General features: G+C 41.3%; 1 protein-coding gene across 1 annotated transcript in view; it reads right to left on the bottom strand.

The window, feature by feature from the left end:
• SLC25A13 (solute carrier family 25 member 13) overlaps positions 1-27,244 on the bottom strand; it is a 396,949-nt gene that overhangs the window by 89,094 nt on the left and 280,611 nt on the right. The window contains exon 15 of the mRNA XM_053714082.1: positions 9,935-10,073. Coding sequence (XP_053570057.1) covers positions 9,935-10,073 — 139 coding nt within the window. The remainder of the gene's footprint in view (positions 1-9,934; positions 10,074-27,244) is intronic.

A 27,244-nucleotide genomic window follows, 5' to 3' on the forward strand; every position in this document is an offset into this window, starting at 1 on the left:
AGTAATTTAACAGGTAAACATAAATTCTGTTTTCTCCAACATAGGTGTGTCCGGTCCACGGCGTCATCCTTACTTGTGGGAACCAATACCAAAGCTTTAGGACACGGATGAAGGGAGGGAGCAAATCAGGTCACCTAAATGGAAGGCACCACGGCTTGCAAAACCTTTCTCCCAAAAATAGCCTCAGAAGAAGCAAAAGTATCAAACTTGTAAAATTTGGTAAAAGTGTGCAGTGAAGACCAAGTCGCTGCCCTACATATCTGATCAACAGAAGCCTCGTTCTTGAAGGCCCATGTGGAAGCCACAGCCCTAGTGGAATGAGCTGTGATTCTTTCGGGAGGCTGCCGTCCGGCAGTCTCGTAAGCCAATCTGATGATGCTTTTAATCCAAAAAGAGAGAGAGGTAGAAGTTGCTTTTTGACCTCTCCTTTTACCGGAATAAACAACAAACAAGGAAGATGTTTGTCTAAAATCCTTTGTAGCATCTAAATAGAATTTTAGAGCGCGAACAACATCCAAATTGTGCAACAAACGTTCCTTCTTTGAAACTGGTTTCGGACACAGAGAAGGTACGATAATCTCCTGGTTAATGTTTTTGTTAGAAACAACTTTTGGAAGAAAACCAGGTTTAGTACGTAAAACCACCTTATCTGCATGGAACACCAGATAAGGAGGAGAACACTGCAGAGCAGATAATTCTGAAACTCTTCTAGCAGAAGAAATTGCAACTAAAAACAAAACTTTCCAAGATAATAACTTAATATCAACGGATTGCAAGGGTTCAAACGGAACCCCCTGAAGAACTGAAAGAACTAAATTGAGACTCCAAGGAGGAGTCAAAGGTTTGTAAACAGGCTTAATTCTAACCAGAGCCTGAACAAAGGCTTGAACATCTGGCACAGCGGCCAGCTTTTTGTGAAGTAACACAGACAAGGCAGAAATCTGTCCCTTCAGGGAACTTGCAGATAATCCTTTTTCCAATCCTTCTTGAAGGAAGGATAGAATCCTAGGAATCTTAACCTTGTCCCAAGGGAATCCTTTAGATTCACACCAACAGATATATTTTTTCCAAATTTTGTGGTAAATCTTTCTAGTTACAGGCTTTCTGGCCTGAACAAGAGTATCGATAACAGAATCTGAGAATCCTCGCTTCGATAAGATCAAGCGTTCAATCTCCAAGCAGTCAGCTGGAGTGAAACCAGATTCGGATGTTCGAACGGACCCTGAACAAGAAGGTCTCGTCTCAAAGGTAGCTTCCAAGGAGGAGCCGATGACATATTCACCAGATCTGCGTACCAAGTCCTGCGTGGCCACGCAGGAGCTATCAAGATCACCGACGCCCTCTCCTGATTGATCCTGGCTACCAGCCTGGGGATGAGAGGAAACGGCGGGAACACATAAGCTAGTTTGAAGGTCCAAGGTGCTACTAGTGCATCCACTAGAGCCGCCTTGGGATCCCTGGATCTGGACCCGTAGCAAGGAACTTTGAAGTTCTGACGAGAGGCCATCAGATCCATGTCTGGAATGCCCCACAGCTGAGTGACTTGGGCAAAGATTTCCGGATGGAGTTCCCACTCCCCCGGATGCAATGTCTGACGACTCAGAAAATCCGCTTCCCAATTTTCCACTCCTGGGATGTGGATAGCAGACAGGTGGCAGGAGTGAGACTCCGCCCATAGAATGATTTTGGTCACTTCTTCCATCGCCAGGGAACTCCTTGTTCCCCCCTGATGGTTGATGTACGCAACAGTTGTCATGTTGTCTGATTGAAACCGTATGAACTTGGCCCTCGCTAGCTGAGGCCAAGCCTTGAGAGCATTGAATATCGCTCTCAGTTCCAGAATATTTATCGGTAGAAGAGATTCTTCCCGAGACCAAAGACCCTGAGCTTTCAGGGATCCCCAGACCGCGCCCCAGCCCATCAGACTGGCGTCGGTCGTGACAATGACCCACTCTGGTCTGCGGAATGTCATCCCTCGTGACAGGTTGTCCAGGGACAGCCACCAACGGAGTGAGTCTCTGGTCCTCTGATTTACTTGTATCTTCGGAGACAAGTCTGTATAGTCCCCATTCCACTGACTGAGCATGCACAGTTGTAATGGTCTTAGATGAATGCGTGCAAAAGGAACTATGTCCATTGCCGCTACCATCAACCCGATCACTTCCATGCACTGAGCTATGGAAGGAAGAGGAACGGAATGAAGTATCCGACAAGAGTCTAGAAGTTTTGTTTTTCTGGCCTCTGTCAGAAAAATCCTCATTTCTAAGGAGTCTATTATTGTTCCCAAGAAGGGAACCCTTGTTGACGGAGATAGAGAACTCTTTTCCACGTTCACTTTCCATCCGTGAGATCTGAGAAAGGCCAGGACAATGTCCGTGTGAGCCTTTGCTTGAGGAAGGGACGACGCTTGAATCAGAATGTCGTCCAAGTAAGGTACTACAGCAATGCCCCTTGGTCTTAGCACAGCTAGAAGGGACCCTAGTACCTTTGTGAAAATCCTTGGAGCAGTGGCTAATCCGAAAGGAAGCGCCACGAACTGGTAATGTTTGTCCAGGAATGCGAACCTCAGGAACCGATGATGTTCCTTGTGGATAGGAATATGTAGATACGCATCCTTTAAATCCACCGTGGTCATGAATTGACCTTCCTGGATGGAAGGAAGAATAGTTCGAATGGTTTCCATCTTGAACGATGGAACCTTGAGAAACTTGTTTAAGATCTTGAGATCTAAGATTGGTCTGAACGTTCCCTCTTTTTTGGGAACTATAAACAGATTGGAGTAGAACCCCATCCCTTGTTCTCTTAATGGAACGGGATGAATCACTCCCATTTTTAACAGGTCTTCTACACAATGTAAGAATGCCTGTCTTTTTATGTGGTCTGAAGACAACTGAGACCTGTGGAACCTCCCCCTTGGGGGAAGTCCCTTGAATTCCAGAAGATAACCTTGGGAGACTATTTCTAGCGCCCAAGGATCCAGAACATCTCTTGCCCAAGCCTGAGCGAAGAGAGAGAGTCTGCCCCCCACCAGATCCGGTCCCGGATCGGGGGCCAACATTTCATGCTGTCTTGGTAGCAGTGGCAGGTTTCTTGGCCTGCTTTCCCTTGTTCCAGCCTTGCATTGGTCTCCAAGCTGGCTTGGCTTGAGAAGTATTACCCTCTTGCTTAGAGGACGTAGCACTTTGGGCTGGTCCGTTTCTACGAAGGGGACGAAAATTTGGTTTATTTTTTGCCTTGAAAGGCCGATCCTGAGGAAGGGCGTGGCCCTTACCCCCAGTGATTAGTTAAACACTAAAAAACTCTAAGCCATCTCCGTGGAGATGTTGCCTGTACAACGGCAAAGAGAATGACTGGGGTAGGCGGAGCCTAGGAGGGATCATGTGACCAGCTTTGCTGGGCTCTTTGCCATTTCCTGTTGGGGAAGAGAATATCCCACAAGTAAGGATGACGCCGTGGACCGGACACACCTATGTTGGAGAAATGTATTGTTAACTAACTTAACTAGTAACAGTTACTTTTACTTAAGTAAAGTTAATTATATTACTAGTAGTGTGATGTCCTACTCCGTTTAAAAAAAAACAAAAAACTCAATAGTTAACTTCACTACTTGTTTTTTTCCTCCAGCTGCCCCAAAAAATACAAATTATGGCAGAGTCTGCTGCAGAGCCTGTGACAGTGGAAAAAAGTGTGCGACCCAAGTCCTCTAAAGCATGGGAGCATTTTACGCTTAATGCCGCAAAGAAGGTGGTCACCTGCAGAATTTGCAAGGCAGAGCTTATGTGGCACGGAAGCACCACAGTGATGAATGAACACATGAAAAGAAAACACGTGGGTTTCACTGAGGAAGGCGAGACATCAGGACAGTAAGTTAAACCACCAAAATTTACTAATTGTATTTGTAAACTAGTAGTAATAGTAGTAGTTACACAATGATAGACTATCCTTTTCTGCATAGACACTGACAGTCAAGACTCTATATGAATGATCATTCATTGATGATTGATCATTAAAAATTATATATCTCTTCTTTCTTTTCAGAAAGAAACAGCGCACCATGACAGAGTTTGTGCAGCGAAATCCCCCGTGCACTCCACAACAAGCATCAGTAATAACAGACTCTGTTTTTAAAATGATAGTTACTGACATGCGGCCACTGTCCATGGTCGAAGACAAAGGTTTTAAAAACATGGTCAGTGTACTAAACCCTGGATATACGCTTCCGTCAAGAACACATTTTACAAAACTGGTTGAAAGGAAGTACCAGGAGGCACTTAAAAATGTAAAGGGTGCCATCAGCGCTGCCGCTAATGAAAGCAGAATTGCCCTAACTGCGGACATATGGACAAGCATAGCAACTGAGGCTTACCTTGGCATTACATGCAATTACATTGGGGCTTACTGGAAAATGCATTCTATCTGCCTCACTACCATGCCTTTAGAAGACAGGCATACCGCAAAAAACATTGCAGAATGGTTGGAGGAGGTTGCTGCAAAATTTGAAATTCAACCACAAAAAATTATTGCCATTGTGCATGACAATGGTTTAAATATTGTGGCTGCTGCAAACATCCTAGGAGAGAAGTATGGATGGACCAGTATCCGCTGCACTGGTCACACCTTGCAGCTGGTCATCAATGCTGCATTAAAGAACTCTGGAATCGAGAGAGCCGTCAGTGCTGCAAGAGGACTAGTAGAACATTTTAAAAAAAGTGAACTCGCCAGCAGCAAGTTGAAGGAGAAGCAGAAGCAAATGGGAACATCTGAGCACAAGCTTCTTCAAGATGTTAGCACAAGGTGGAATAGCACTTACTATATGGTCGAGAAACTCATTGAGCAAAGGTGGCCGGTAACAGCAGCACTATCAGATCCATCAGTCACTCAAAGAGGCAAACACTATCTGGACTTAAAACCAGATCAGTGGAGTATTATAGAAGAACTCTCCACTGCTCTCAAGCCATTTGAGTGTGCTACTGTATACATGAGTGGCCAAGAATATGTCACTCTGTCTTCTGTGCCTGCACTTGTGAAGGGGCTTTTGCGGTCCAATGAGGGTGCTTCTTTTGAGTCGCATGCACTGAAGAGCTTCCAAGCCACTGCAGCAGACCAGCTCCAAACCAGATAGAAGGGGATCCTTTTTGAACAGGTCCCAAATTCAGTAATCCTTGCCTCTGCCCTGGACCCAAGATTTAGGCGACTCAAATTTTTAACGACAGAGCAAATTATTACTGTTCATGCAAAAGTGCAGACAGAGGCTCTTGCTGTAAGAAGAGAGATGGTGCGCCAGCAGAATACAGTTACGCCTGGAGGTACAGTTGCTGAGCCCTCAACATCTGCAGCATCTCTACTTGACTCACTCTTTGAGTCTGGGGGCAGCAGTGAAGAGGAGACTATTGAGGGGCAACATGAGGAGGACATTAATCTACAAGTTAGGACTGAAGTCCAAACTTATTTTGCAGAGAAGCCCCTTGCCAAGGAAGGAAACCCTTTGAGTTGGTGGAAAGGTAACCAAGAAAAATATCCTGCCTTGGCAAAACTAGCAAAATCCTACTTGTGCATACCAGGCACCTCCACACCATCAGAGCGACTCTTCTCTGCAGCAGGCAAAATAACTTCTAAAAAGAGAGCCAGCCTTAGTCCAGACCATGTGGACATGTTAGCATTTTTATATTCTAATGCAACGTTTCTGGAACAGTGATACTCCACCTCTTTTTCATAATACATCATGATTATTTGTTCTGCTAAAGTTTTTAAAAGTTTTTCATTGTAAGTTGTGTAAAAAATTACTTGTGTACAGTTGTACAGTGAACTAAGCAAGATAAAAAGTTTAAGTATTTGTATTTCTGCAGTTCTGCAGTTTTTTTAATACTCTGTTAAACCGAACAGAGTATGTTTGTTCATTAAATTATATATTTTTTCCAATTTCATATTGTTCTGAGTGTTTTTCTTGTTTTTCCCTGTTTTATCCAATTAATCGAAAAAATAATCGACCAACTAATCTATTATGAAAATAATCGTTAGTTGCAGCCCTACTGAGAACCAAATAATTTATTACCTTGGAAAGAAAGAGAAAGCAATTTTGACTTAGAAGTCATATCTGCATTCCAAGACTTAAGCCATAAAGCTCTTCTAGCTAAAATAGCTAAAGACATATACCTGACATCAATCCTAGTGATATCAAAAATGGCATCACAAACAAAGTTATTAGCATGTTGAAGAAGTTTAACAATGCTATAAGCATTATGGTCTGACACTTGTTGCGCTAAAGCCTCCAGCCAGAAGGTGGAAGCTGCAGCAACATCAGCCAAAGAAATAGCAGGTCTAAGAAGATTACCTGAACATAAATAAGTCTTCCTTAGAAAGGATTCAAGTACTATCTGCCGTAGGAATAGTAGTACGTTTAGCAAGAGTAGAGATAGCCCCATCAACTTTGGGGATTTTTTTCCCAAAACTCTAATCTATCAGATGGCAAAGGGTACAATTTCTTAAACCTTGGAGAAGGAGTAAATAAAGTACCCAGACTATTCCATTCCCTAGAAATTACTTCTGAAATAGCATTAGGAACTGGAAAAACTTCTGGAATAACTACATGAGGTTTAAAAACTGAATTTAAACGCTTATTAGTTTTAATATCAAGAGGATTAGACTCCTCCATATCTAATGCAATCAACATTTCTTTAAGTAAAGAACGAATAAACTCCATCTTAAACAAATATGAAGATTAATCAGTGTCAATATCTGAGGCAGAATCTTCTGAACCAGATAGATCCTCATCAGAGATAGCTAAGTCAGAATGATGGCGGTCATTTAAAAATTCATCTGAAATATGAGAAGTTTTAAAAGACCTTTTACGTTTACTAGAAGGAGGAATAACAGACAGAGCCTTCCGAATAGAATTAGAAACAAATTCTCTTACATTAACAGGAACATCCTGAACATTAGATGTTGAAGGAACAACAACAGGTAATGGATTATTACTAATGGAAATATTATCCGCGTTATATAGTTTATCATGACAACTAACACAAACTACAGCCGGAGGAACAGTTACCAAAAGTTTACAACAAATGCACTTAGCTTTGGTAGAACCAACATCAGGCAGCGTCTTTCCAGAAGTAGATTCTGATCCAGGGTCAGGTAGTGACATCTTATGTTATATGTAATAGAAAAAAACAACATATAAAGCAAAATTATCAAATTCCTTAAATGACAGTTTCAGGAATGGGAAAAAATGCAAAACAAAACAAGCCTCTAGCAACCAGAAGCAACTAAAAAGTGAGACTGAAATAATGTGAAAAAAAAAACTGCCGCCAAGTATGACGCCCACATTTTTTGGCGCCAAAAAACATCTGCAACAAACAAGCGTCAAAATGACGCAACCACGTGAAAACTTCCGGCGTCAACTAGGACGCCGGAAATGACGATATTCTCAAACGTCTTGCGCCAAAAATGACACAATAAATTGTAGCATTTTCTGCACCCGCGAGCCTAACAGCCCGCAATTTAGAAGAAAAAAAGTCAATTGAAAATTTTAAGGTAAGAAAAATATTTTATTCATATGCATTTTCCCAAAAAATGAAACTGACAGTCTGAAAGAAGGAACACTGATTATCCTGAATCATGGCAAATATAAGTTTAAAACATATATTTAGAACTTTATATGTAAAGTGCCCAACCATAGCTTAGAGTGTCATGAATAAAATAAGACATACTTACCCTAAGACACTCATCTACATATAGTAGATAGCCAAACCAGTACTGAAACGAGAATCAGTAGAGGTAATGGTATATAAGAGTATATCGTCGATCTGAAAAGGGAGGTAGGAGAAGAAATCTCTATGACCGATAACAGAGAACCTATGAAATAGATCCCCTAGGAAAACCATGGTATTCAAATAGGCAATACTCTCTTCACATCCCTCTGACATTCACTGCACTCAGAGGAAAACCGGGCTTCAGTCTGCTGCGAAGCGCATATCAACGTAGAAATCTAGCACAAACTTACTTCACCACCTGGGAGGCAAAGTTTGTAAAACTGAATTGTGGGTGTGGTGAGGGGTGTATTTATAGGCATTTTGAGGTTTGGGAAACTTTGCCCCTCCTGGTAGGAATGTATATCCCATACGACACTAGCTCATGGACTCTTGCCAATTACATGAAAGAAAAAAGACTAAACCCCAGGTAAGAAAATATTAAAAAATAACTTCCTAAAACATGATTCTCATACTGAAACTGTTAGACTGCAAAGGGAAATACACATAGACCTGACTCATGTCAAATATAAGTAAAATACATATATTAAAAACTTTATATTAATACATAAAGCGCCAAACATAGCTGAGAATGTCTAAAACAATGATACATACTTACCGAAGGCACCCATCTACATATAGCAGACAGCCAAACCAGTACTGAAAACTATCAGCGGAGGTAATGGTATATGAGAGTATATCGTTGATCTGAAAAGAGCGGTAGGAGATGAATCCCTACGACCGATAACAGAGAACCCTTGAAAAGATTTCCCGTGAGAGAAACCATGAAATTAATAGGCGATAATACTCTCTTCACATCCCTCTGACAAACACTGTACTCTGAGAGGAATTGGGCTTCAGAATGCTTAGAAGCACTTATCATAGAAGAAATCATAAAAATCAAGCACAAACTTACTTCACCACCTCCATAGGAGACAAAGTTTGTAAAACTGAATTGTGGGTGTGGTGAGGGGTGTATTTATAGGCATTTTGAGGTTTGGGAAACTTTGCCCCCCCTGGTAGGATTGTATATCCCATACGTCACTAGCTCATGGACTCTTGCCAATTACATGAAAGAAATAGGGCTGCCATCTAGTGCTCTTGGATAACATTCTTGCAAAACGTCTGCCATATAGTGCTCCAGAAACGGACTGGCTCCTTAGCATACGTCTGCTTTTCAACATAAGATACCAAAAGAACAAAGAAAATGTGATAATAGAAGTAATGTATTGTATGGTCTATCTGAAAATGAGGAAGAAAAATGATGTGTTTTATGTCCCTTTAACATAAGATGAAATGTTAAGACTTAACTACTTTTCTTATTTTTACCAACAAAGGGATAGTTCAAATGTAGCATTTTTCCCCAAAATCAAATCATTTGTGTGCTGAATACACCTACTTTTTCTAGCCAAGATGCACCCTGAATGAGTAGCATTCCACAGGGCAAGCATGCTCAATTAGTGTATTCATATTTCATTAAAATAGATTTTTCATATTATGCAACAAGAACTAAAACCATGTCCTAAAACGTGCAAATGTACCAATTTACACAGAAATAAACCTGGAAAATGGTGGTGTCTCAATTTTATTTAGTACATATTCCTATCAGCACCACAGGATTTATGTATTCACATTCGAGATTTCCAAACTATTTTACACATATCTGTGGCTGCTTTATTAGAGTTACTAATGGGATACATTACAACATAATATAAATTAAATATATAAAAAATGCAAAGCAATCAACCAACTGCTATTTAAAATTTTCATGCACTAATAACCATTTTTTTTCTTTTCACTATATAAACCAATTAACTCCCTTCTGACTTTCAGACTATATTATGCATTAACACATCCTGATTCCTTCAGTTTCTTTTACTATGTATTTGAGCTCATTAAGTCATTTACAAATAAACAAATTAAAAAGAGAAATGAAAACCACAACAGAGAAACCATAAATAGAACAAGAAATAAATCACAGCTTTTGCACTATGAAGTGAGTTCTGAGACATGCAGGGTTTAAAATAAAGAGAAGGAACGTTTTCCTCCCTTGTATGTGTGTGCAAAATAAAGAACGGCAGTTAAAAAGTAGATGCATTTCTGTGTAGAAGCTAGCAGAAAATAAACAAACCATATATATATATTTTTTTATCACAATAACTAAACATTCAAACCAAATTACTTACCAGCTATGGCTCCAGCCAACAGGAGATATCCAGGGCTAACTCTCCCATCCTCATTAGCAAAGGCGCTCTTCATATGCGCGTAACAAGGGAAATATATGGCTGAGAACGGTATGTCACGGAGAAAGCATGCCTTTGCACCCTGTGTTTAAAGCACACAAATCCAGTCTTGTTTTATTTGGGCTTTTTAAATAAATACAAAAACTATATATACTTTTTTTTTTCACTTTTATTACATTTGCTAAACTGGTATTGTATAAGATATGGTGAAAAAGTGAGCAAATACTGTCTCTGTCCCCAGGTGCACAGCGTTTAAAAGCTCAGCCTGGCACTGTGCATTTCAAATGGCACTGTTGGAATTGCAGGAAATGATGCCAACCTGCCCTTGACTGAACTGTAACTTAATACCTGCTGTAAAACACTTGTACACACACAATAAAGTTTTCTTCACATAGGAAGGTTAAGTTTATTCCAAGAGATCCACAATCTATACCCAAAACATTAAGCCAATAGTTTATGTTTATAAGGTTTCCTTTGGCATTAAAATTACATATGGTTCAAGAAGGAAAAAAAAACCACATTACCTGCTCTTGATTCAAAATTCATATATATATAAAATAATCTTATACCAAACTTGGCTCTGGTTTATAACAGATGCTTAACTGTACTTGGGTAAATATTCCAGATTGATTTAATTATAGATTTCTATTTTTGATTTATTTATAACAACATGAAGGAAAATAAAAATCCAGCTTTAAAAAAAAATAATAAAAAAATGTGTTAAGAATGTAGTTTAAAGGGACATGATAATGTGAAAATAAATATACTAATTCATCAGAGCATCTTACTTTTGTACTTACAGTATGTCCCTTGCTAACTAGGGGCCAGATTACGAGTGGAGCACAAATTAACTCTGCCGCTTGAGCCTTAAATGCGCTAGAAGTAAGCTTTATGCACTTGTCGGGTTGAGCTCGTATTACGAGTTGCAAGTAAACAGTTTTTGCTCACGTGCTAAACCGACAAGCGCAAAAAGTCGAAGTTAGAATATTGCATGCATGTTCACATATCCCCCCCATAGAAGTCAATGAGAAAAAAGATGGAAAAAAACACCCCTCACATGCAAACCCCATCGCATATTCTCATTTGTGCTAACCTGACATGAAGAACATTGGAATGTGAAATATTCATATTTTCATAACAGAATTTGTTCTATTTAATAATAAATACATAATTATGTAGTTATACATATTATTAGAAAATAAAGTTGATAAACAACCATGAACCCATAATATCTATATCTAGTACCTCAACAAATGCACATTCTTCCAGTCTCAAATTACATGAACAATGTAATTTGAGAACTGAAGCTGCAAATACATTTTTATACAATCTTGATTTATTTTGCTAGGTTTTGCAAACACAACATAGGGGAAAACATGACATCGTAGGCCCAACAGCATTTTTAACATCTATTTAGCACCGTGATGTCACATTGGTTAAAAAAAACAAAAAATGTGTGTGCCCAAGCACACAAAAAATCCCATAGGGGGCGCTTCCTACTTACTCCAGAGTTTGAAAATAAACAATATAAACAAAATGAAGATAAAGTCCATATAATCCGGAACAGGCAACTCTCTGTCAAAGGATGGTCGAATCCTGGTACTTGACAATCTGCAGAAAGATAAACAGAGGCGCCACAATGGCCTAGTACCACCCAAATAAATGATATGAATGGATAAAGTTGGAAAAATACTCACAAGTGTAATGCACCCAATGGTGTTAATGAGGCGGGCTGCAGCTTTGCTGTAGTCCAGCTCACTGTTACCAACCGACTGTCATATCAGGTCTGGAACACTTGAGAAGGTAATCCCATTATCTGTGTATGGATAAAGAGCAAACAACCATAGCCCAATACCGTATATAAAGGGACAGCAGAATAGAAGACAAATGAATGCACTTACAGGATAGAGAGCACCTCCAGGTGTAGTAAGAGCAGTCTGGGACTTCACAGCCTCCCAGCTGACTGCACTCCACAGAAACAATTGTGGCAGCACCAATGTGCTGAGTAACACAGACTGGGATCTCTCAGTGACCCAGCTCACTGCTCCAATGGTTATGTGATCAAGCTGCCTCTAATCTGAAAGCATTTTGACAGTTTTTCACCACTAGAGGGCATTAGTTCATGTGTTTCACATAGATAACATTGAGCTCATGCACGTGAATTTACCAAGGAGTGAGCACTGATTGGCTAAAATGCAAGTCTCTCAAATGAACTGAAATAAGGGGGCAGTCTGCAAAGGCTTAGATACCCGGTAATTACAGAGGTAAAACATATATTATTATAACCGTTTGTTATGCAAAACTGGTGAATGGGTAATAAAGGGATTATCTATCGTTTTAAACAACAAACAATTCTGGTGTTGACTGTCCCTTTAAGTAGCTGTTTCCTCAGGCATATAGATATGCCTGAGGAAACAGCTAGTTAAGCCGAGAAACTAGTAGCAAGTGTCTCTAGGGGCAATTATATCCACCTATTTTTAAGTATTGTTTTTATATTTTGTTTTAATAAATTACCATTTTTATACTACAAACACGAGTCTGATTGAGAGGAGTGAGTCTGCTTGATCACATAACCATTGGAGCAGTGAGCTGGGTCACTGAGAGATCCCAGTCTGTGTTACTCAGCACATTGGTGCTGCCACAATTGTTTCTGTGGAGTGCAGTCAGCTGGGAGGCTGTGAAGTCCCAGACTGCTCTTACTACACCTGGAGGTGCTCTCTATCCTGTAAGTGCATTCATTTGTCTTCTATTCTGCTGTCCCTTTATATACGGTATTGGGCTATGGTTGTTTGCTCTTTATCCATACACAGATAATGAGATTACCTTCTCAAGTGTTCCAGACCTGATATGACAGTCGGTTGGTAACAGTGAGCTGGACTACAGCAAAGCTCCAGCCCGCCTCATTAGCACTATTGGGTGCATTACACTTGTGAGTATTTTTCCAACTTTATCCATTCATATAATTTATTTGGGTGGTACTAGGCCATTGTGGCGCCTCTGTTTTTGGAACGTTTTCATAACTTAGTTTCTAATACGTTTAGCTAATGGTTAGAAATAAAGTACACACAAATAGGGAGGCTGATATCATGGATTCAGTGCAGACACAAAGGATATGTAGTGAGTCCCAAATATATTAAGATGCTGGTAGTAGCGTTCTGAAGACCTCCAAATGAAAGAAAAAATATAATAGTGAAGTCCTGTTTAAATAACTGTAATGTTGAGAAAGAGCCATACTCAAGTAGCAGAGGTATAACTCAGCTCTAAGGATCCTTTAAAAAGGCAAGCGCCCTTTGGTGAAACATGAGTTGGATATGCTAGGAATTACATCACAAAGAGGATTGGGACTATCCTTGTGAACCAAAGACCACTAGCTAAAGACGCCAAGTGCAGATAGTTCAATGTTGTGGATTACCCCCCTTGCTTTACCCTGGTGATTGTATGTGATTCCCAAATCTTTTTTAACAAAAAATTTTTATTAACCATATTTCAAGCTTGTTTATGAAAATTGTTGCAGTAGTAAATGATTGGTTTTCCACTTTGCATGCCTATCCTGTATTTCCCGGGTTCTCCCATAATTTAATAAACAAAATTTACTCTCTCCCAGCTCCTATATTATATCCTCTATATCCTCTAAAAAAAAATCCCAGGGGCCTGGCAGTCAAGAAAAGGAATAATAAAAAAATATATAATAAGACCACATCCAAAAGTTGGACTCGGAGGATTAGGTAATAAGAGGGCATAGGGTGAAGGCATTGTATTCTCAGGCATTGAAGTAGTTTTTGGAGTGGAGCCACCCTGAGGAGACATGTGGACTGGTCTGATGGAGTGCTGTGTTGTGAGTTGAGCGCAGCAGACATCACCTGAGGCCCCTGTTTAGTAGGTGCGGCAGCTTTGGAACTTGCCCTTGGCTTGGAGTCAAAGGAGGCTAGGAGCGTTTGGTGGTCCTGACCTGGAGTGGTGTACTAGTGGCAGTGCTTGCTTGTAAGTTTGCTGAGCTTATAACTCTGCTGAACTATGGGTGGCAGCAGTGTGATGAGTCTTCCTTCCTTCCTTGATGTCTTGAAAACTCTTGATACCACCCTCTATCTTTTGTAGGTAGAGGGTGGACTCATAACAAAAAGGAGAGTCCACCTTACTGATCCACAGTCACCCAGGCAGGTGAGGTTAACTACTGTGACCTTCTCCTCTAACCAACAAAAGTGCTATTTCCTAAAGGTGCATACAATACATTCTGATGTAATATTTTAAAAGCAGACCATAAACATGAGACTGCAGCAATAAATAATTTTCCTTAACTATTTATTCATTCACAGGCTGCTACCACAGGTATAATGCATATGCACTGGGGCTCTTGCGCAACCTAGTTTGTACAGTAATTTAGAGATGATCATGGGCATTATTATGGTTTAATAAAATGTTATAAATAAATGAAAATTAAAAGATAACTGGTGTTTAACATAATCTCAGTGACATGAATTTTTAAAAGTATAATTAACAAAAATAATCTATAATACTGTTATGAAAGGAAATACATTAACATTTTTAGTATTTAGCATATAATGACATAACACTGTGCCTTAAGTATATTAATGTATCTTGTGTTGTGTACACACTTTCATACACGACTGTATAATGTTTAAATTCAGTAGTTTCACATGTACCATCTATCTGCATTACATTATGGCACATTATCCCTGTTAATTTCCTGCATTAAATTTTGTTGATTCCTACGTCTCCCTTATTTTATTTCAAGAAATGTTCGCAACCCTATAGATACCTCACACAACTATAGCTGTTAGTAGTAGGATGTCCGCTAATTAATCTGTGTAAAATATAGGTGAGGTGATGCTCAGTTAGTTTTAAAACATGACCCTGACTTCACAGAGAAGCAATTTTATTGTCCGCGGCAATTTTGAACTATTTTCCTATCTTTAACATTGAGTGGGCTAGTAACTTTTTCTAGTAGAAGTTATTACTTTTTTAGAAGTAGCTTTTACTGTGCACAGAGCATATGTACATATGTTCTGTAAGCCAGCATTCACACACTGCACTTTCTCAAAAAAGCATACATTGTTAGTGATGACTCAATTTGCATCATCACCGACTAATACATGCCACCACCTGCTCAGAAATCAGTGCTCAGAGGGTACATGAGGTATATGTATATATGCTCAGTGCACAGTAAAAGCTAAAACACTCACAACTTTTACCATTTTGGTTTAAACATATGCAACAGAAATGCTTCTTTTTCAATGTGCTTTTCAGTTTGGAGTTTTATGTTCCTTTAGGGTCTGAAAAATGTGTAGTCAAACATAAGTTGTAAAAGAAAAGAAAAAAAAAAAAAGTATTGTCACAGCCTATAATATAAAAAGCCAAGTCTTTATATATTATAGTCTACCTGATCTTCTGTAGTGTCCACACCAGAATGGTGGGCGGGACCCAGCGGGGTGAGGGCTGGACCGGGAGTGGTGGGGGAGGGGCAGGGTGTGTCAGTGGGGCGTGACTGGGCGTGGTCACGGTCCCGAGAGAGATCAATAGAAAGGTAGGAAAGCGAGAGAGCAAAAGAGAGGGGGGGGGGGGGGAGAGAGCAAAAGAGAGGGGGGGAAAGAGAGAGAGCAAAAGAGAGGGGGGAAGAGAGAGAGAGCAAAAGAGAAGGGGGAAGAGAGAGAGAGCAAAAGAGAAGGGGGAAGAGAGAGAGAGCAAAAGAGAAGGGGGAAGAGAGAGAGAGCAAAAGAGAGGGGGGAAGAGAGAGAGAGCAAAAGAGAGGGGGGAAGAGAGAGAGAGCAAAAGAGAGGGGGGAAGAGAGAGAGAGCAAAAGAGAGGGGGGAAGAGAGAGAGAGCAAAAGAGAGGGGGGAAGAGAGAGAGAGCAAAAGAGAGGGGGGAAGAGAGAGAGAGCAAAAGAGAGGGGGGAAGAGAGAGAGCAAAAGAGAGGGGGGAAGAGAGAGAGCAAAAGAGAGGGGGAGAGAGAGGGCAAAATAGGGGGGGGGGAGGGGGCAAAAGAGGGGGGAGAGAGAGGGCAAAAGAGAGGGGGGAGAGAGAGCAAAAGAGAGGGGGAGAGAGAGGGCAAAATAGGGGGGGGGGGAGGGGGCAAAAGAGGGGGGAGAGAGAGGGCAAAAGAGAGGGGGGAAGAGAGGGCAAAAGAGAGGGGGGAGAGAGGGAAAAAGAGAGGGGGAGAGAGGGCAAAAGAGAGGGGGGGAGAGAGGGCAAAAGAGAGGGGGGGAGAGAGGGCAAAAGAGGGGGGGAGAGAGGGCAAAAGAGAGGGGGGAGAGAGGGCAAAAGAGAGGGGGGGAGAGGGCAAAAGAGAGGGGGTAGAGAGAGGGCAAAAGAGAGGGGGAGAGAGGGCAAAAGAGAGGGGGTAGAGAGAGGGCAAAAACATAATTTATGCTTACCTGATAAATTTATTTCTCTTGTAGTGTATCCAGTCCACGGATCATCCATTACTTATGGAATATATTCTCCTTCCCAACAGGAAGCTGCAAGAGTCCACCCACAGCAAAGCTGCTATATAGCTCCTCCCCTAACTGCCATATTCAGTCATTCGACCGAAAACATGCAGAGAAAGGAAAAACCATAGGGTGCAGTGGTGACTGTAGTTCAAATGAAAAAATTACCTGCCTTAAAGTGACAGGACGGGCCGTGGACTGGATACACTACAAGAGAAATAAATTTATCAGGTAAGCATAAATTATGTTTTCTCTTGTTAAGTGTATCCAGTCCACGGATCATCCATTACTTATGGAATACCAATACCAAAGCTAAAGTACACGGATGATGGGAGGGACAAGGCAGGTACTTAAACGGAAGTTACCACTGCCTGTAAAAAACCCTTTCTCCCAAAAATAGCCTCCGAAGAAGCAAGGTATCAAATTTGTTAAATTTGAAAAGTATGAAGCGCAGACCAAGACTCCGTCTTGTAAATCTGTTCAACAGAAGCCACATTTAAAAAAGGCCCAAGTGAAAACCACAGCTCTAGTAGAATGAGCTGTAATCCCTTCAGGAGGCTGCTGTCCAGCAGTCTCATAAGCTAAATGAATTATGCTTTTTAACCAAAAAGACAGAGAGGCTGCTGAAGTCTTTTGACCTCTCCTCTGTCCAGAATAGACAACAAACAAGGTGAACGTTTGATGAAAACTGTAGTAGCTTGTAAGTAAAACTTTAAAGCACAAACCACGTCCAATATTGTGTAATAGACGTTCCTTCTTTGAGGAAGGATTAGGATACAAGCATGGAACAACTATCTCTTGAGTGATGTACTTGTTAGATACCACCTTAGGAAAAAACCCAGGTTGGTACGCAGGACTACCTTATCCGTACGAAGGACCAGATAAGGAGAATCACATTGTAACACAGATAACTTGGAGACTCTACGAGTCGAGGAATTAGCTACCCAAAAGGAACTTTCCAAGATAAAGATTGATATCTATGGAACAAAAAAGGTTCAAACGGAACTTCTTGAAGAACCTTAAGAATCAGGTTTAAGCTCCATGGCGGAGCAACAGTTTTAAACACAGGCTTGGATCTAACCAAAGCCTGACCAAATGCCTGAACGTCTAGAATACCTGCCAGACGCTTGTGCAAAAAAATAGACAGAGTAAAAATCTGTCCCCTTTTAAGGAATTAGCTGACAACCCTTTTCTCAAAAACATCTTGGAGAAAAGATAATATCCTGGGAATCCAGACTTTACTCCATGAGTAACCCTTGGATTCATAACAATCAGATATTTACACCATATCTATGTTCAATTTTCCTAGAGACAGGCTTTCATGTCTGTATTAAGGTATCAATGACTGACTCGGAGAAGCCATGCTTTGATAACATCAAGCGTTCAGTCTCCAGGCAGTCCATCTCAGATTGATTCTATTTAGATGGTTGAAAGGACCCTGAGGTAGAGGGACCTGTCTCTGAAGCAGAGACCGTGATGGAAAGGATGACATGTCCACCAGATCTGCATACCAGGTCCTGCGTGGCTACGCAGGCGCTGTCAAAAACACCAAAGCCCTCTCCTGCTTGGTCTTGACCTCCGGAGGAAATCCCACTCCCCCGGAAGAAAAGTCTGACGACTTAGAAAATCCACCTCCCAGTTCTCAACACCTGGGATATGGATAGCTGATAGACAAGAGTGAGTCTCTGTCCAGTGAATTATTGTAAGACTTCTAACATCGCTAGGGAACTTCTGTTCCCCCTTGATGGCTGATGTAAGCCACAGTCGTGTATATTGTCCGACTGAGTATGATGTACCTCAGAGTTGCTAACTGAGGCCAAGTCTGAAGAGCATGGAATATCACTCCCAGTTCCAGAATATTTATTAGAAGGAGGGTCTCCTCCTAAGTCCACTATCCCTGAGCCTTCAGGGAGTTCCAGACTGCATCCCAACCTAAAAGGCTGGCATCTATTGTAACAATTGTCCCATCTGACCTGCGGAAGGTCATACCCTTGGACAGATGGACCCGACATAGTCACCAGAGAAGAGAATCTCTGGTCTCTTGGTCCAGGTTTAACAGGGGGACAAATCTGTGTAATCCCCGTTCCTCTGACTGAGCATGCATAGTTGCAGCGGTCTGAAATGTAGACGTGCAAACGGTACTATGTCCCTTGCCGCTACCATTAAGCCGATTTCATTCATGTACTGAGCCACCGAAGGGCGCGGATGGGATGAAAAAAAAAAAAAAAAAAACACGGCAGAAATTTTGAAACTTTGACAACCTGGACTCCGTCAGGTAAATTTTCATTTCTACAGAATCTATCAGAGTCCCTAGGAGGGAAACCCTTGAGATTGGGGATAGAGAACTCTTTCCTTGTTCACTTTCCACCCATGTGATCTCAGAAATGCCAGTACTACGTCCGTATGAGACTGGGCAATTTGGATGTTTGACGCCTGTATCAGGATGTCGTCTAAATAAGGGGCCACTTCTATGCCCCGCGGTCTAAGGACCGCCAAAGCGACCCCAGAACCTCCATAAAGATTCTTGGGTCTGTAGATATCCCAAAGGAAAGAGCTACAAACTGGTAATGCCTGTCTAGAAAGGCAAACCTGAAAAACGATGGTGATCTTTATGCATCACAATGTGAGGATAAGCATCCTTCAAATCCATTGTAGTCCTCTATTGACTCTCCTGGATCATAGTTAATATGGTACGAATAGTTTCCATCTTAAATGACGGAATTCTGAGGAATTTGTTTAAGATCTTTAGATCCAAAATAGGTCTGAAGGTTCCCTCTCCTTGGGAACCACAAACAGATTTGAGTAAAAACTCTGTCCCTGTTCCTCTCTTGGAACTGGATGGATCTCGTACACAATGTAAGAATGCCTCCTTCTTTATCTGGTTTGCAGATAATTGTGAAAGGCGAAATCTCCCCTTTTTTGGGGGGGGGGAATCTTTGAAATCCAGAAGATATCTCTGGGATATAAATTCCAATGCCTAGGGATCCTGGGCATCTCTTGCCCACGCCTGGGCAAAGAATGAAAGTCTGCCCCCTATAGGATCCGTTACCGGATAGGTGTCCGTTCCTTCATGCTGCCTTAGAGGCAGCAGCAGGCTCCTTGGCCTGCTTATCTTTGTTCCAGGTCCGATTGTCTCCAGACCGCCTTGGACTGAGCAAAAATTCCCTCTTGTTTTGCCTTAGAGGAAGAGGATGCCACACCTGCCCTGAAGTTTTTAAAAGGTACGAAAATTAGACTTTTTTTTTTTTTTTTTTTGCCCTTGATTTAGACCTATCCTGAGGAAGGGCATGACCTTTTCCTCCAGTGATATAAGCAATAATCTCCTTCAAACCAGGCCCGAATAGGGTCTGCCCCTTGAAGGGAAGTTAAGTAGCTTATTTATTAAAGTCACGACAGCTGACCATGATATAAGCCATAGCGCTCTGCGCGCCAGTATAGTAAAAAACAGAATTCTTAGCCGTTAGTCTAGTCAAATGAACAAGGCATCAGAAAACAAAGGAATTGGCTAGCATAAGCTTGTCAAATATATTCATCCAATGGAGTCGCTTAACTGTAAAGCCTCATCAAGAGACTCAACCCAGAACGCTGCAGTAGCAGTGACAGAAGCAATGTATGCAAGGGGCTGCAGGATAAAACCCTGTTGAATAAACATTTTTTATCCATTGGATCTAAAAAGCACAACTGTCCTCGTCAGAGGTAGTGGTACGCTTAGCTAGAGTAGAAACTCTTCTCTCCACCTTAGGAACTGTCTGCCAGAAGTCCCGTGTGGTGGTAACTATTAGAAAACATTCTTCTAAAAATTAGGAGGGGAAGAGAACGGCACACCTGGTCTATCCCATTCCTTATTAAAAAAAATTTTAGTAAACCTCTTTAGGTATTGGAAAAACATCAGTACACACCGGCACTGCATATTATTTATCCAGTCTACACAATTTCTCTGGCCCTGCGATTGTACACATTCATTCAGAGCAGCCAAAGCCTCCCTGAGCAACAAGTGGAGGTTCTCAAGCATAAATTTTAAATGTAGAAATATCAGAATCAGGTTAAATCATCTTCCCTGAGTCAAAAAAAAAAAAAAAAATCACCCACAGACTAAGCATATTGTGAGGTAGTATCATACATGGTTCTTAAAGCGTCTGTATGCTCTGTATCTACCCCCAGAGCTAACTGCTTTCCTTTAATTTCAGGTAGTCTGACTAATACTGCTGCCAGAATATTATTCACCACCTTTGCCATGTCTTGTAAAATAAACGCTATGGGCGCCCTTGATGTACTTGGCGCCATTTGAGCGTGAGTCCCTGAAGCGGGAGTCGAAGGGTCTGACACGTGGGGAGAGTTAGTCGGCATAACTTTCCCCTCGACAGAATCCCCTGGTAAAGAAACGCTATGGGTGCCCTTGATGTACTTGGCGCCATTTGAGCGTGAGTCCCTAAAGCGGGAGTCAAAAGGTCTGACACGTGGGGAGAGTTAGTCGGCATAACTACCCCCACGACAGAATCCTCTGGTGATAATGTTTTTAAAGACAAAAAATGATCTTTATTGTTTAACATGAAATCAGTACATCTGGTACACATTCTAAGATGGGGTTCCACCATGGCTTTAAAACATAATGAACACAGAGCTTCCTCTATGTCAGACATGTTAGAACAGACTAATAATGAGACTAGTAAGCTTGGAAAACACTTTAAATCAAGTTAACAAGCAAATATATAAAACGTTACTGTGCCTTTAAGAGAAACAAATTTTGCCAAAATTTGAAATAACAGTGAAAAAAGGCAGTTAAACTAACAAAATTTTTACAGTGTATGTAACAAGTTAGCAGAGCATTGCACCCACTTGCAAATGGATGATTAACCCCTTAATACAAAAAACAGATTAACAAAACAAAAAATATGTTTTAAACAGTCATAACAGCTCCTACTTTTGAAGCCCTTTTGAGCCCTTCAGAGATGTCCTATAGCATGCAGGGGACTGCTGAGGGAAGCTGAATGTCACTATTTGTAATTTTAACTGCACCAACTGTAACTTTTATACTATAACAGTGGAAAGCCTCAGGAAACTGTTTCTATGCAAAATTTAAGCCAGCCATGTGGAAAAAACTTAGGCCCCAATAAGTTTTATCACCAAACATATGTTAAAAAACGATTAAACATGCCAGCAAACGTTTTAAAACACATTTTTACAAGAGTATGTATCTCTATTAATAAGCCTGATACCAGTCGCTATCGCTGCATTTAAGGCTTTACTTACATTACTTCGGTATCAGCAGTATTTTCTTAGTCAATTCCATTCCTAGAAAAATATTTTACTGCACATACCTTATCTGCAGGAAAACCTGCACGCCATTCCCCCTCTGAAGTACCTCACTCCTCAGAATGTGTGAGAACAGCAAATGGATCTTAGTTACGTCTGCTAAGATCATAGAAAAACGCAGGCAGATTCTTCTTCCAAATACTGCCTGAGATAAACAGCACACTCCGGTGCCATTTAAAAATAACAAACTTTTGATTGAAGAATAAACTAAGTAGAAAGCACCACAGACTCTCACAACCTCCTATCTATGTTGAGGCTTGCAAGAGAATGACTGAATATGGCAGTTAGGGGAGGAGCTATATAGCAGCTTTGCTGTGGGTGGACTCTTGCAGCTTCCTGTTGGGAAGGAGAATATATTCCATAAGTAATGGATGATCCGTGGACTGGATACACTTAACAAGAGAAAGAGAGGGGGTAGAGAGAGGGCAAAAGAGGGGGGGTAGAGAGAGGGCAAAAGAGATGGGGTAGAGAGAGGGCTAAAGAGAGGGGGGAGAGAGGGCAAGAGAGAGGTGGGAGAGAGGGCAAAAGAGAGGGGGGAGCAAAAGATGGGGAGAGAGAGCAAAAGAGAGGGAGAGAGAGCAAAAGAGAGGGGGGAGAGAGAGCGCAAAAGAGAAGGGGGAGAGAGAGTGCAAAAGAGAGAGGGGGAGAGAGAGCAAAAGAGAGAGGGAGAGAGAGAGGGAGAGAGAGGGAGGAGAGAGAGCAAAAGAGAGAGGGAGGAGAGAGAGAGCAAAAGAGAGAGGGAGGAGAGAGAGAGCAAAAGAGGAGGGGGAGAGAGCAAAAGAGAGAGGGAGGAGAAAGAGAGCAAAAGAGAGAGGGGAGAGAGAGAGCAAAAGAGAGAGGGGAGAGAGAGAGCAAAAGAGAGAGGGGAGAGAGAGAGCAAAAGAGGAGGGGGGAGAGAGCAAAAGAGGAGGGGGGAGAGCAAAAGAGAGAGGGAGAGAGAGAGCAAAAGAGAGGGAGGAGAGAGAGCAAAAGAGAGAGGGAGGAGAGAGAGAGCAAAAGAGAGAGGGAGGAGAGAGAGAGCAAAAGAGGGAGGAGAGAGAGAGCAAAAGAGAGAGGGAGGAGAGAGAGCAAAAGAGAGAGGGAGGAGAGAGAGAGCAAAAGAGAGAGGGGAGAGAGAGAGAGCAAAAGAGAGAGGGGAGAGAGAGAGCAAAATAGAGGGGGTAGAGAGAGGGCTAAAGAGAGGGGGAGAGAGGGCAAAAGAGAGGGGGTAGAGAGAGGGCAAAAGAGAGGGGGTAGAGAGAGGGCTAAAGAGAGGGGGGAGAGAGAGGGCTAAAGAGAGGGGGGAGAGAGGGCAAAAGAGAGGGGGGAGCAAAAGATGGGGAGAGAGAGCAAAAGAGAGAGGGAGAGAGAGCAAAAGAGAGGGGGGAGAGAGAGCGCAAAAGAGAAGGGGGAGAGAGAGTGCAAAAGAGAAGGGGGAGAGAGAGAGCAAAAGAGAGAGGGGGAGAGAGAGCAAAAGAGAGAGGGAGAGAGAGAGCAAAAGAGAGAGGGAGAGAGAGAGCAAAAGAGAGAGGGAGAGAGAGAGCAAAAGAGGAGGGGGGAGAGAGCAAAAGAGGAGGGGGGGGAGAGCAAAAGAGGAGGGGGGGAGAGCAAAAGAGGAGGGGGGAGAGCAAAAGAGAGGGAGAGAGAGAGCAAAAGAGAGAGGGAGGAGAGAGAGAGAGAGCAAAAGAGAGAGGGAGGAGAGAGAGCAAAAGAGAGAGGGAGGAGAGAGAGAGCAAAAGAGAGAGGGGAGAGAGAGAGAGAGCAAAAGAGAGGGGAGAGAGAGAGCAAAAGAGGAGGGGGGAGAGAGCAAAAGAGGAGGGGGGAGAGAGCAAAAGAGGAGGGGGGAGAGAGCAAAAGAGGAGGGGGGAGAGCAAAAGAGAAGGGGGGATTGAGAGAGCAAAAGAGAGAGGGGGGAGAGAGAGAGCAAAAGAGAGGGGGAAAGAGAGAGAGAGCAAAAGAGAGGGGGGAGAGAGAGCAAAAGAGAGGGGAGAGAGAGAGAAAAAGAGAGGGGGGAAAGAGAGGGCAAAGGAGAGGGAATGGGGAGAGCAAGGGGTGGGACCGCTGTACTGCAAAAAAAGGCCCGTGTACACAGGCTTTAGGACTAGTCAAATAACAGTAATTAAAATAACAATAATTATAACAAACATTCATAACCTAAAAGACATCTAGATATACTGTAGACACTTGCTCTGGATTGTAACTTGCCAACAGGGGATATAGTTGAATTGTTATATATTTGCTAATAGTTACATTTGCTCATAACTAAGCTACCTAGGAGAAATATACCCAAAATATTCCACCATCAAAAAGCTTTAAGATGTCAGACCTCTGTCCAGTTTATAACTGGCAAATGCATACTGGCAGACTATTGCCAACAGATTGCCAGCTGGCTGTCAGAGATAGCTGAAACACATTTATAGTATCTGGCAGGAAAGTGGTTAAATAGCAGAAAGATTAGTAGACTAAGCTGGTCAGTTTTCCTGTAACTTGCTATGTACTGAGATAGGGGTACTCAGGCATACACAGATTGCTCGGCATAGTCATTGCTCGATGGCTAGTGTTCAGGATGGCAGCAATGCTATGTTTCCCTCTCTATCCTGATGAAGTTCTGTGGAAGTAAAAAACGCAGGGCTCATTTATCTTCAAGTTAATTGTCCGCAGCAAGCCAGGTCAATTAGGAAAGCTTAAGGAGATTGGCTATGGTACCTTAAACAGAAAAAGGAAACATTTATTTTAACGTTCACACCTTTGTGATGTGGACAGCTTGTTGAAAGTCAAAGGGGCTTTCGATTAATCCCCTGTAAGTTGTTTTGGATCATCCAAACGTTTATTCTGGCAATTCATAAGCAACCCTGCCAAGCATTACATTGTTGGGTGACAGTTTGTGAAATCTTTAAAGTTAAAACATCATTGTACATCGGCCAATTCCTGAGTGAGGATTGGGGCTTCCTTTTAAACATGTTTTTATTATTTTTATTAATATTTAATATGTTCTACTCATTTACTTATATTTTGGGGGGAACTTTTTATAAACGTGCACATACGTAAGATTTTGTACATACTGGTCTAGGTTCACTATGGATTCAGGGAGCGCTCAGATAGAGACGTTCATCCAATTACTGTTATATGCTGCAATCAAAGAATGATGTAGCTCTCCAAATATTAGTGAACCAGTTCCATAAGAAAGTTACTGGAAATCATTCAACAGATTTCTGCAGTCATAGCAAATCTATGCCACCACAGACAAATATGCACATTCAAAAACACTTGATGAGAAAACAGATTTCAAAAGTGTAGTGCCTAATATGTAAATAATATTTGAAATAAAACTATATAAAATTAATTATTTTTATTATACAAGCCCATGAGGCAAACAATATAAAAAAAATACATTTTAAAGATCTATTAAACATTAACTAAAAAATGTTGTGTAAATAAACAAAAAGTAGTAGCCATTTAACCACTGGATTTACCCAAAACTGGTTACACAGCTGAAGGTGCCTGGAGCACTTTAGCAGGGTTTAATAATCTAAAATCTCATCTCATTATCTGATCATTTAGGCAGGGAATATCCTCTTGTACAGTAACCAGGGATGAACATACCCACAAGGCTGAGCTAAGGCATTTCTTTAGCATGCTAATTCTTGCTTGGTCCAGCCCAACCTGCAAGTAAGGCTCTAAACAACTATTTCTACAACAAGGGGAGAGTAATTATACTCACAAAGGCACCTCTGTGTCGGGTTGGGCACAAGGAGCCAGCAGGTCTGGGAGACGCAGGCTTAACCTTGTCTCCTGCAGTGAATGCACATTGTCTCGTGTAGGGGGAAAAATGCCAGACAGGGGACCTTAAACTATGGAAGACAGAGGTGCACCTTGTCTGGGAGGGTTATTTAATGCTTCTGGCACCTGTATATGCTCCCACCCCCTTCTTTTATTTTTTTCCTCTCCTACAGTACCTTGCAGGTTTAGAAATGATTTGGCATCTGTGATTGTTATTTGGATCCCATGGCTGTAAACAATAGGCAGCAAGTCATTTCTTGATCCATTAATTTGAGTCTACCTTTGCTACCCACTATACAAACTTATTAACCCATTCTTACCTCTTAGTACTGCTAGGAACGGAAGTAAATGCAATGAAAATTGCCTTTCAAGGTAAAGATTTCCGGCAGTATGAAGATTTAGCAAATTGCACTTCTGTAGTATTTGCAAACCTCAATCATTCACAACAGTTTCATAGCCCTGGCTGGGGGTGTCACAGTAAATTAGTGCTGCAGGCGATTGATGACATAATACGTAAAAATATAGAAACACATTTACAAAGTGTAGCATCATTTGTTAAATAATGATCATTTCTCTTTTTATTTGATCTTGGCTTATTTAAACTTTACAATTAATAAATAGTTTATATTTCATTTGTACCAATTGGTTACTCTATATAGGACCTTTTGCTGTGCTTTTAAAGAAAACAGAATAGTGTCAAATAACAGCAACAAAATTAGCATTATAATGCAGTTCAAATGAAAAATCCCAGCGGCGAGCTGTTTGTTGTAAGCCATAGCATTTAGATTACTACGTACTACGCTATTAGATATTACATCCAAAACCAACCTGATGCAGACTATCCAAACACAGAATAGCCTTTTAAATCAGTCTGCTTTTATCTTAATATGGGGCATAGTAAATATATAACTATTGCAATTTCCCTGCACTTAAGCTGCAGGTCGATGCACCTGCTAAAGGGTGTCAAGGGAATTAAAGAAACAAAAAAGTGGTATTGGAAATACACAGCTCTTCATTTTAAATATAATTCGGAGCATGTTGGCAATGTAGTGGTGATTGGAAACATGCTTTTGTTAAATGTTAATTACTAAATGACTAAATGATTATTTAGCTTTGCTCGCAAAGGGCTGCGAATACAACAGTATGTCATATGTGCTCATATTTGCCCCCTACATCTGCGCTAAGTGACACAAGTGACTGCTGTGTATTTCAAATAACCCTTTAAGACTAAGGGCGACAAATCTGTGATAGCTGGATAAAACTATTTCTATGACAGAGAATATGCTGGGACACACTTGTGACAACACAGACTCGCTCATCGAGCACAAGACAAAAAAATAAAAATAAAAGTTCACTGGCTTAAAGTACAGCTCAAAATAAATTGAAATTGGCAACAAAGATTACAATTACTTTGCTGCTCCCTCTGGCTCTGAAAAGGGTACGCTATTTTGCAGCATATATAAAGTGCTTTGTCATTCATATTGAAAATAAATGAAAGGTTTTGATAATTGCATAAGTCAATGCATATACTTCAATTGCTGCATCTGTTATAAAATGAACACTTTACGCTTTAAAAAGGTCACCGTTTAATCTACTTAAATGTTGTGTGGGTACACGATACAGTTCCAGAAAATTCAATGCTGTCAACTGTGGTGCTTCAGGTAAGAATATGACGCCCTTGCTCCATATACAGTTGGAGGTGGTGCCTCTAATAATTGTACATACATATGTATAAAG

The sequence above is a fragment of the Bombina bombina genome, chromosome 5 (assembly GCF_027579735.1).
Source record: "Bombina bombina isolate aBomBom1 chromosome 5, aBomBom1.pri, whole genome shotgun sequence".
NCBI lineage: Eukaryota > Metazoa > Chordata > Amphibia > Anura > Bombinatoridae > Bombina > Bombina bombina.